The 11,783-nt window shown below is 50.1% G+C and overlaps 1 protein-coding gene across 1 annotated transcript in view; it reads right to left on the reverse strand.

Moving 5' to 3' along the window:
* The window catches only part of Fads6 (fatty acid desaturase 6), a 13,728-nt gene extending 12,100 nt beyond the window's left edge, over positions 1 to 1,628 (reverse strand). Inside the window, exons 1-2 of the mRNA XM_031353343.1 lie at positions 1,352 to 1,628; positions 579 to 745 (exon numbers count right to left, since the gene is read on the reverse strand). Coding sequence (XP_031209203.1) covers positions 579 to 745; positions 1,352 to 1,517 — 333 coding nt within the window. The 5' untranslated portion in view covers positions 1,518 to 1,628. The remainder of the gene's footprint in view (positions 1 to 578; positions 746 to 1,351) is intronic.
* Positions 1,629 to 11,783: the final 10,155 nt, after the last annotated feature.

An 11,783-nucleotide genomic window follows, 5' to 3' on the forward strand; every position in this document is an offset into this window, starting at 1 on the left:
GCCCCCAACACCCACTGCCCCAACACCCACTGCCCCAACACCCACTGCCGCAACACCCACCCTGACACATGCCCCATTCCGCCTCACTGGCCACCCCTCAGACAATAAGCCCTGATTGCGGAACCCGGAGGCTTCTGTGAGGCAACACCGCCCCGAGCAAGACTTGCCAGTTGCAGGAGGCATCCTGAAAGGGAAAAGCAACTCCGTCCACCTCTGGCCCAGTGCTACAGAGAGGTAAGAAGAGGGCTAAAGGAGCCGGAGGACAACGAATGCCCTGAGGCAAGAAATGCTTCTGCTGCTCCGCCAACGAAAATGATCCTGAGACAAACCAGGTTTATGGTCATCAACAGACATCAGAACACGTAGGATACAAACTACTCACTAATGGCAACTTCCTCCCGGGCCTTGGATGAATGCACGGGTATACATGCACACACACACACACACACACACACACACACACACATACTGTATTGCACACCGAACACTTGGATCTACCCACCCGCTGCAGCATCTCCCTGCTCGTGTGAATGGACACACAGAGTTGCCCAGCAACTGCCCCATCCAGCCAGGCTCACCTCCAAAAAGAAAATCAGCAAGATCTTGTTCCAGCGTTTGGACTCTGTGAGGGCACTGTGAGTAGCTAGATGGCTGCCCTTGACTGTGAGTGTATAATGGCACACACCCAAGATTGTGATGCCAGTGGCAAAGGCCAGGATATTATGGAAGCGTAGGCACAGGAATCCTGCAAAGAGGAGGGACCAGGGATCAGGATCTTTCACCATCTTTTGAAAATATGGGTCCAGACCCACATACACACACTCTCCCAAATCCGGAGCCAAAGAGGGCCAGCCTTCGGCCTGTGGCAGGTTCCTGTAAGGCCTGAGAGGGGTGGTTTGACTTTCTCTGTAGGATTTGGGACACATAAAATCCCCACTGGGCTTTCCAAGGATATTTTCCTGTCCTCGTTCTGCCAGGTCACCCTGTTGAACCCCAGCCAGAGCAGAGATGAGACTGGATGTCACAGAGCCATTAGACCGCAAGATGTGCATCCAGCTTCACCAGTCCTATCTGCCCATCTCTGGTGTCCCCCGTAGAACATGCTCTCCCCTTCTTCCCTTTCCCTCTCTCCTTCCCCACCCATCCGCGACTCCTTGTGCAACTTTTTCCTCCACCACCTTCAAGCATCGGACTTCCTCCCACCTCCAGCGGGACATGAGTTGAACACACCCCAGCTAGACTTTGGAGAGTGAGGTGTGATCCAGGATCCTGAAGTCCTGAGGTTCCCTTCCAGCCTGCACCACCTTCAGCCGCGCGCCACCCCCATCCGCAGCCTCTGCCTCTGTCTCACCTGCCGGCAAGGCGAGCAGGCTGAGAGCGAGGATGGCGCAGTCCACACCGTGGAGCTCCCACCACGAGCTCGCCCGTACCACATCTTGCACCTGACGCTCCAGCTCTCTCAGCAGCGCCTCAGCAGCGCCGTCCCCCGGAGGCGCACTGCGCCGAGCGGGCTCCATGGACTCCCTGGACGCACTGGGCTGGGGACAAGCGCGGAGGACTCGAGGACTCGGATGTGCGCGTGGCTGCTGCGCCGGAGAGAAGACAAAACACGCGGGGAGGAGGGGAAGAGCGGAGGGGCGGAGTCACGCACCAGGCTGGGACACCACTAGCCAGAGGTCACCGTGAGAGGCACCGGGTACCTTCTGCCACGCACAGCCGTGACCCGTGACCTAGGCGGGGCCTAGAAGCAGCCTCCGGGACCAGCCCACGGCACCAGAGAAGCTTGGGGAGGGAGGAGCCAGAGTGGTGCACGGGGTGGGGAGGTGACCCTGCGACCTGGGGTAGAGGGAACCGGACTGGAGCAAAGTAGAAGACCCTCTAACTGTTCATCCACCTCCTCTCGGTCTCCAACTCGGATTCGTTGTGCATTCTTAGCCCCCAAACCGGAGTATTTTAAATTTTATCTCATTAAATTATTAATTTGTATGTGTAGATGTGTATGGTGTCCACGTGGAGTTCAGAGGATAGTTTACATGGGGGGGTAGTGGGGGAGGAGTGGCAGGGGTTCGCTCTGGTTTTTAGCAGACATGATTTGTAGGGAGGTGGCTTTGCAGCCAGGCAATGGGTAAGGCTGTGGAGAAAACATGTCCAGAGGACACCACTGGGTGGGCAGGCATACTGCTAGAACGTCTCTCCAGCTCCACTGGATGGGGACAGCCAGGTCTGAATGGACCTGGAACAAGCCTGAGACTTGAGAATGTCTCTTGCCCTCACATCAGTGCTGACCTAGCTGCCACCATGGTGATTGAGCGGGCATGGTCCTTTGAGGATAAGCCCCTGACTCCCCTCTCTGCCCCTTTTACATCTTCACAATACTCTCCCCAGTTTCATTTCAAACCCCTTTTTAAAAAACCCGACTGAGTCTGGTGTGGGTTTTCTCAGGAGACCCTTGGGCTGGAGGGCACATGTGAGAGAGAGCGAACTATGGCTTGAATTTCTCTCCTGGTGCTCTCTTTCATGGATCCAGCCACATTCTTCAAGTTCACGTGTAAAGACATCGTCTGGCTACACAGTTCTCTCAACTGACAGTGTAGCCCAGGCTGGTCTCAAACCTTCTTCTTGCGCAGCTTCCCACATACTAGGACCTACAATTCTTTCTGAAGGGATGGGATCAAGATCTCCTGCACAGGCCAGTGCCCTCCACTCCTAGACACTTCCTAGGCTTTTGAATCCCCACGTAACCCTGTAGACATGACACCCTCTCATGTAGTTCAGCTCTTTCTTTCCAACATCTTGGTCCTGGGGATCAAACTCAGACAGGCCCCAGAGTTACCAAATGGCTAAACTCCAAGTCCAGTTCTCTTGTGGACAGATGGTCTTAGACAGAGAAAGGTCACTGTCCCTCCTGCCCTCCTCCCTCTCTATCTCACACCTGGAGTCCCCACCACCACAGTAGAAGTTTTAGGGAGGAAGATGCACAATTTTTAGAAGTGAGAATAGTATTATTTGATTAATTGGGGGGGGGAATCCTGCTGCCTTTATCACAAAGAGGAGCAAGTTCTTGGTACTGCCAAGCCTGCCGCCTAGCCCCAGCTACCCTGGTATACACCAATAATAATAATCTAAAGGGGGAAGGGCTGAGGAGAGCTAGGAGGAGGGGCTGGCGAGGTGACTCAGCAGTTAAGAGCACTTGCTGCTCTTGCAGAGAACCACTTTGGTTCCCAGATCCCACATGGTGACTCACAATCCTCTGTGACTCTAGTTTCCAGGGGATCTGACATCCTCTTCTGACCCACGTGTGGTGGACATATGTGCCTGGAGGCAAAAGACTCATAAACATGAAATACAATTTTTACAAAAGTAAAGAGGAGCTTGGAGGAGGCGGACAGCGTGTGAGGCAGAGGAGCTTGGAGGTGGAGGGAGCCAGTAGCTCTCTGGGCTTGGTTTGAAGGGCCTTGACTGAGAAAAGGGTAAGGGTTTTCTATATTCTCAAGGTGTGTGGGGGAGGGGGAGGGGCAAGAGCAGACAGACAATGGAATGCAGGAGAGGAAGACTGGTACCAGGGGCTGGGGTACCTTGACTGGCAGGTAGAGGTGTTGGGGTTATCTCCAGAGGCTACGGGAGCCACCACGGGGCTTTCGACAAGGGGAGTGGATTGTGTAATGTGTTTAGAGAAGCTTGTCTATATCAGAAAGAGACAAAGAAGAATCTAAGGAATGTCTCAAGCTAGCCCAACAGAAAGGTACCATGACATTAACAGAGACAGAGGCTGTAGAATATACAGAGACAGAGGAGATATAGACAGCCCTTAAATCAAAGAAATACACAAATGGCCAACAGGCTTTTGATCAGTAGCCTAGGGAAAGGAAACACTGCCAGGAAATGGACCTAAAATGAATGACAAAACTCAGTGCTAGAAGACTACACAGTAACTGGGCTACCAACCGCAGGGCTTTTGGGTATTTTGTTTCATTGTGGCTTGAGAATCCAGACCTGGGCTTTGTACCTACTGGGCAAGCCTGTCACTGGACTATAATAACTCTAGCCCTTCATTTGTTGAAATTGAGTCTCACCATGTAGCTGAGGCTGTCCTCGAACTCACAACCTTCCTGCCTCAGCCTCTCAAGTGCTAGAATTACAGATAAGTGTCACTGACCCAATGGCAGTTTTGTAGAAAGTTGAATATAGACCCACTGCATGACCCAGCAATTTAGCTCCAAGGTAGCTGCACAACAGGAATGAAAACGTATGTCCACACAGTCTTCTGCCTGGCTGATCACAGGAGGATGGACATGTGACCCATGATGCATCTCTAGAATGTGAGCAATAAAATAGAGCCACTGGTCCAGGCACAGCATAGATAGATGTTTTGACAGGTTGAATTGTATAGACCTGGCACAGGTCTATACAAACAAAGAAGCCAGCCCCAGTCCTTGTTGTAAGACTGCACGTACAATAGTGTGGAAATGGGCCAGACCAAAACACAGTGACACAGGTCAAACCAGTGGGCTAAATGTATGTTAGATTTTAACCCTAATTTGACTGATTTAATTAAATTTTCCTTTTATGTGATGCTGAGGACTCAAACTCAGGGTCCCCAGCATGGTACAGGAACTAGTTAGTATTGAGCCTACTGTTAGCATCCAGAACCTGCGGCAGATATATGGACGGGTCCACAGACCTGTTGCCAGAGCAACGGCCACCATATTCCCAGAATCCATTGGGTTCGGCTCCCACCTTTACCTGGACTGCTACGTCACGACACACACACACACACACATATATATATATATGTATGTATGTTTCTTCTCTCTCTCCTCCCTCTCTCTTTCTGTGCCACTATCCCCCTACTCCCTCTCAATTAAACCTCTTGCACGTGGAACTGTCTGGGCCTGGTGATACCTGCAGATGCGTCCCGCCAACACTCAAACACATCACCTACAATTCTATTTGTTCCCTTTCTTTTCTTAAGATTTCATTTTATAGGCTGGAGAGATAGCTCAGAGGTTAAGAACACGATTGTTCTTCTGCATTCAGTTCCCAGTAACCACATGGTGGCTCACAACCATTTGTAATGGGATCCGATGCCATCTTCTGGTGTCTGAAGACAGCTATGCTGTACCCATATGCATAAAACAAATAAATCTTAACACATTTTATTTTATTTTTAACACTATGTATGTGTCTGTTTGTCTGTGTGGTGTGTGTGTGTGTGTGGTGTGTGTGTGTGTGTGTGTGTGTCTGTGTTTCTGTCTGTGTGTGGGCATGTGCACATGAGTGCAGATACCTTCCGACACCAGAAGAGGGCACTAGAGCCCCGGGTGCTGCAGTTACAGGCAGTCCTGAGCTGCCAGACATGGGTACTAAAAACCCAACTCAGGTCTTCTGTAAGAGCAATACAAGCTCTTAATGGTTGAGCCATTTTTCCAGCCCATGCAATTCTGTTTTTTAAGTAAAATAATTTTAGGGCTTAACAGTTGAGAGCACTTATTGTTCTGTGTGTTGTAGAAGACCTCTGTTCGGTTCCCAGCACACAAACAGTGGCTCACAACTACCCATAATTCCAGTTCCAGGGAACCTAATTTTCTTCTCTGAGCTTCAAAGGTATATCACACACACACACACACACACACACACACACACACACACACACACACACTCTTTCAAACATACATCCAGCCAAATGCTCATATACACAAAATAAAATAAGTAAATCTTTTTAAAATAAAAAAATATTTTGTAAGATTTATTTATTTATTTTATTTATGAGGACAATGTAGCTGTCTTCAGACACTCCAGAAGAGGGTATCAGATCCCATTACAGATGGCTGTGAGCTATCATGTGGTTGATGGGAATTGAACTCAGGACTTCTGTAAGAGCAGTCAGTGCTCTTAACGGCTGAACCATCTCTCAAGTCCTAAAATGAAAAATATTGGGCCGGGAAGTGGTAGCACAGGCCTTTAATCCCAGCACTTGGGTGGCAGAGGCAGGATTTCTGAGTTTGAGGCCAGCCTGGTCTACAAAGTGAGTTCCAGGACAGCCAGGGCTATACAGAGAAACCCTGTCTCGAAAAAACAAAAACTAAAAGAAAGGAAGAAAGAAAAGAAAAAAGAAAAATATTTTAAAAGTAAAGTTTTTAGAGCATGGTGCATAGCTCAGTGGAAAGTACTTGCATAGAGGCCTGAACTTAGACCCTGATATGGGGATTCAGGGGAGAGTGGACAATGAGCCTACTAATTAAATGGAATAAAGGCAAATAAATAAATAAAGTTCTTGCTAGGTAGTGGTGGTGGCCTTTAGTCCCAGCACTCGGGAGGCAGAGGCAGGAAGATCTCTGAGTTGGAGGCTAGTCTGGTCTACAGAGGTAGTTCTAGGACAGCCAAGGTTACACAGAGAAACCCTGTCTTGAAAAACCCCAAATAAATAAATATATATAAAGTTCTTTTACAGTGCATATCAGAAGTGTCAAATGGAATAAAGATTAAGAAACAAACACCTTTTACAGAACATATCAGAAGTATGATTTGGTCAGTTCAATTCAATGAAGCCCATAGATCCCATTGGCTGTGGGTGTTGACAGCTGGTCCTGTGTGGATGACTAAGAGGTTGACTTGCAACTGCTGCTGGAGGAAGGGGTACAGAATCTTCCCATTCCATCCCAGCACATCATTGTCTTCTCAGCCCTCCGGTTCTGTTCGTAAAGGTGAGGATGGTGGACTCTAAGCCTGAGCTGAGTGGCTTCAGGGTTTGGCCACAGGCCCATGCTAATCTAAACTATCTCTCTGGCTCCTCATGACAGGCCTGAAGGGCCCAGTGAAGATACTCAAGCAGGTTTGTGTACCTCTGCTTGGAATGGGCTCCCAGCCTGTGGCTATGCTAGAGACAGCCAGAGCCAAGTATGACCACACCCACCTCTGGCCTGCTTTTACTCCTTCAAAACTCTTCACGCTGTCTACATAATTCCCCAGCATAGGTGAAAAATGTAACTGGGCTTTGAATTCAAGAACACTCACCAGTGTGTGGCCTCAGAAGTGTCATGGTATAAAGGTTATTATATCCGGAAGATATTTATCTCTCCGAGCCTTAATATTATCAAACACACCAAATAATAAAAATAAAAAGGTAAGATCAATATTATGCCGGTCTGATGGGATTACCTCCATCAATCAGACTGACCCGGAGGAATGTTCGGGGGGGCGGCATTTTCTTGATGACTGATTGATGGAGAAGGGCCCGGTCCACCATGGGCATTGAATCCCTTAGGCAGGTGGGCCTGGGTTGTATCAGAAAGCAGGCTGAGCAAGCCAAGGGGGTGGAGTCAGTAAGCAGGATTTCTCCATGGTCTCTCCTTCAATTCCTGCCTCCTGGTTCCTCCCACTTGAGTTCCTGTCCTGATTTTCCTCGATGATGGACAAGATAGAAGTACCAACCAAATAAACCCTTTCGTCCCCAAGTTAGTTTGGTCAGTGTTTTACCACAGCAACGGAAAACAAAGTAAAACAAATATCAATGTGGGGGGAGGGGAGTTCTTATTATATTACTACTTATAATCAACAATATTTACACTATGCGCATTTGCTGGCCACTCCACCCCAACTTTGAGTGTTGAGAACTGAACCCAGTTCTCCCCTGCTAGGCCAGGCAAGGGTTCCACCACTAAGCTACATCCCTAGCTTATTGATAGCTGCATCCCTAGACTATTGATATTCACAGACATAAGGTCTTTTGGATCTCAGGTTGTAGCAGCTAGCCTGGCCTTTACGTGGGTGGATCATCTCCAATCATGTTCTCCTTGCATCAGAGTGACTACTCACTGACCTCTGACTCACAGACAGGACCTGCCTGCCCACTCACCTAAGTGTTTATTCTCAGGATAATCATTTGGCAGCTGCCCATCTTCTGGGCTTTGAGACATCAGCCATCAGTACTCACAGCTCTCCCACAAGGGCATTTTGCTTATTTGGCCCAAACTCTTGGGAATAAGGGTCCTGGCTGGGATGGGTAGAAGGGGATGACAGAGAGTTGAGGAAGGAAGGAAATGAGAAATTAAAAAATACAGATAAATAAAGAAGCAATAGCTGAGACCAGGCAGTTTTGCCTAAGCTGATGACTTATGCCGAGCAAGTTCATTAATGACTACAGTATCTTATGTACTGCTTGCAGGGGAGACTGTCCAAAGGAGGCAGAGAGTTAAATCGGCAGCACTGGCAAAGAGAGCGGACACCTCAGACGCAGCTACCCTAGGACTGAGGACCACAGCCTGGGAGGTGGAGGGGGGTAGGCCAAGCTCTCAGAAACCTCAGCCTTAATACCTTCAAGATGCTGGCTGAATCCAGCTGCAGACCAGCCTTCTCAAGTCCACTCCTGGACAAAAACACAGAATTAGTGATCCACTTCTCCTTCCATCAGGGCCTCTGAGAAAGTCTTGGGCTAGTCTGGCTTCCCATGTAGTCTGGCTTCCCATGTTCTTTCAACCTACTTTTTGGTCCCCCACCTAACCCTCCCCCTACCCCCAATGAGGTTTCTCTGGTTGTTCTGGAATTAGCTCTGTGCAGTGAGGCTGGCCTTGAACTCACGAAAGTTGGTCTGCTTCTGCCTCCTGAGTGCTGGGATTAAAAATGTACAGCGCCACCACCCAGCTCGTTCTACCCATCTATTTACTATATGTCAAGAATTGTAGCTTCTGATATTGCCGTCCTCAGACCCCATGTGGTCTAGTTGCTACCTGTAGGTCTCAGGGAGTCACACAGTGCCTGGCAATGAACCTCTGTAGGAATCAAGGTTTTTTGTTTGTCTATTTGTGTGTGTGTGTGTGTGTGTGTGTGTGGTCTGCCTGTATTAGTGAGTATGCAAACTGTCATACCAAACACCTCCAGCATCTCACTGGCTAAATCCAATACAGAGCAATCTCTTTTTACGCCGCAGTAAGATGTGAATCAAGCGGCCCTCCTCTAAGCAGTGGCAGGCATTTAGGTCCTATTGGGGGACCTTCCTACTGGTTGGGGGTTTCTCTATAGGTAACATCTACCTGCTTCCTTTCAAGCTTCCAATGACAGGCCAAAAGAAAATCCCACGAAATCTTACCCCCAAAGAAGTAAAGGGTTTATCAGGCTTACTTACAAAGCATGGGTGAGGAGTTCCCGGGAGGTAACCAGAAAGCAGCTGCATTAGGAAAACTACCCCAAGCGATGGCTGAGCACGGAGGGTGGACGGCTGCACACACAGAGTCCTCTTCTCCTACACAGCTCTATGCTCCAGCCCCTCTCTGAAGCCTCCAGGCTCCAAACAATTAGGGGAGGGTGTTGCATCCAACTAGGGAGGGGTGACTGGATGGTCAGGTGAGCCTGTCCCTCCCTTCCTTCCTCCCTTCCATGTAACAGCAGCACTTAAGACGATGGCAGTTTGGCTTGGACAAAGGCCTATAGGACAGGTCTCCCTCCATCTTTCAGCTACTAGATCCCCAACCCTGGGCCACTAGAAATAACCCAGCAGAAGGGAGAGGGAAAATGCAGTCGAACCTAGAAATGGCACATGATCCTTCCACCCACGACCCACTGATCTGAATCCAGACCCGGAGCTGGGTCCTGCCCCTCACATACCCAGTGGAAGGGTGGAACTGCTGTGTAGCCATATGGAAACCAGTATGGAGAATCCTTCAACTGCGGCATCACTCCTGGGTACTTCCATAAAGGGCTTGAAGCATTCCGTAGAGGTATGTGAACATCCAGGTTCATGCAGGGCTGTGCACCACAGTCAAGGTGCTGAAAAGTCTGGCTGTTCAGCTGGTGGATGGATAAAGAAAGAGGTAGAGACGTGGTATAGTTTTATTCAGTGATAAAAAGAATGAAATTACATTGTTTGCTAGACAATGGGTGAAGCTGGAGACATTATGTTAAAGTAAACATGCTAAACTCAGCTCTTCGAGGTGTCATGAGTCTTTAATCACCAACACTCAGGAGGAAGGGGCAGGTGGATCTCTGTGAGTTCAAGACCAGTCTGGTCTACAGAATGAGTTCTAAGACAGCCAAGGCTACATAGTGAGAACCTGTCTAATAAGTAAATGAGAATAAAATAATGTGCCATAATAGAAAGAGAAAAGGAAAAGAAAGGAAGGAGGGAGGGAGGGAGGGAAGAAGTGCCAGAGAGGTTTTCCAACTATTTTCACAGAGGACCCTAGTTTGGTTCCCAGATCCACACCAGGAGCTCAGGACCACCTGTGACTCCCTCTGACCACCTCTTCTGTCTCCAAATATGTACATGATGACCCTCTCTCTACACACATATATACATACTTTAAAATTAAACCTTTCAAAGGGAATGAAAGAAAACTGCATCTCCTGTCTTTCCCAATAGCCAGCCACCCTGTGGGCTCGCTCCTGGGGCCGAGAGGACCCCCTCCCCAGGCCTTCCCCAGGCTTCCTCAGTGACAACCCAGCCACCCTGTGGGCTCGCTCCTGCTCCCGGGGCCGAGAGGACCCCCTCCCCAGGCTTTCCTTACTCCATGACAACCCAGCCACTCTGTGGGCTCGCTCCTGGGGCCGAGAGGACCCCCTCCCCGGGCCTTCCTTACTTTTCCTGGGCTTCCTCGGTGACATCCCAGCCATCCCTAGCTGATGCGTCCTCAGCCATCAGGGCCAGCACACTGCCGCACCAGCAGACAAGCAGAGCAGGCTGCTAGGAAGAGGAGGGACTGAAGCCTGACACACAGCAAGCCCTGCCTGTTGGGGGACACCCTGCTTCCCTGGAACCCCACACAGTCCTCAGCACACACATGGGAGGTGTTCAGCAGGCATTTGCAGACTAGATGGGAAGAGTGGGGATAAACAAGCTCTAGAGAATGAAGGAGGAGATCGGAGATGGGGTTGGGGAATAGCACACTCACCCCGGAGGCAGGGGTGGCCAGATCTCTGAGTTCGAGGCCAGCCTGGCCTACCAAGCAAGTTCCAGGGCAGCCAGGGCTACACAGAGAAACCCTGTCTCAAAAAACAATAACAAAAGTCAGATGATGGAGAAGATGTCTTCTAACTCAGAGTCAAGCAGGCCTTCTCACACTCCCTAAATGGGGTGGAGGTGCCTGCCTGCCAGGGACGGTGGGGCAGGTGAAGCAGGATGCCCTCCTGGGGCCTCTGGAGTTCCCCCTCCTGAGGCATCCGTGATTCCTCCCCTCTGTGATTTGGATCTTTATGCGCTGAGTTCATGGGGTTAATTATTGCTGTGGTCAAGGTAGGGTGAGCCAGAGTCCCACCCTGACCCAGAGCCCAAAGGGGGCTACTGAGAGTCAGAAGGACATAGAGCCCTGAGGAGCTTGGGGTGGCACCTATTGCTAGCAGTTTAACCATTTCTACAGTCAGAGCCTTGGCTCAGTCTTCGGCCCTTCCTTGTCCCCACCCACTTATACCTCCCCCCCAACTCATCAAAGAGCCAGCAAGACCCAGCTCCCCAGGCGGCTGGCATTATTCACCTGGGTGGAGCTGTGCGAGCCTGGAAAGAAGTGATGGGGTTCATGGCTCAGATCCTAGCCAGCTGAGAGTGGGACAAACACCTCAAGCTCCCCCAGCTTTGGCAGGACTATATCTACAGCACCTCAGCACCAGCCTCATCTCCAAGAACCCTGCCCCGGGCCGGAGCCTCTACTTGTGGCCAGCCTTCCTGGCTGCCAGCCGTTCTGTGGGGGACAAAAAAGCGGGTGAGTAGTGGCTCAGGGAACCAGGGAGGAGGAAGGAAGAGAAGAAAGCAGGTCTGAAGGCAGCAGGGCTTCTGCCGGGGCTCCAAGGTCTCTCAG

The sequence above is a fragment of the Mastomys coucha genome, unplaced genomic scaffold (genome assembly GCF_008632895.1).
Source record: "Mastomys coucha isolate ucsf_1 unplaced genomic scaffold, UCSF_Mcou_1 pScaffold5, whole genome shotgun sequence".
NCBI classification, from domain to species: domain Eukaryota; kingdom Metazoa; phylum Chordata; class Mammalia; order Rodentia; family Muridae; genus Mastomys; species Mastomys coucha.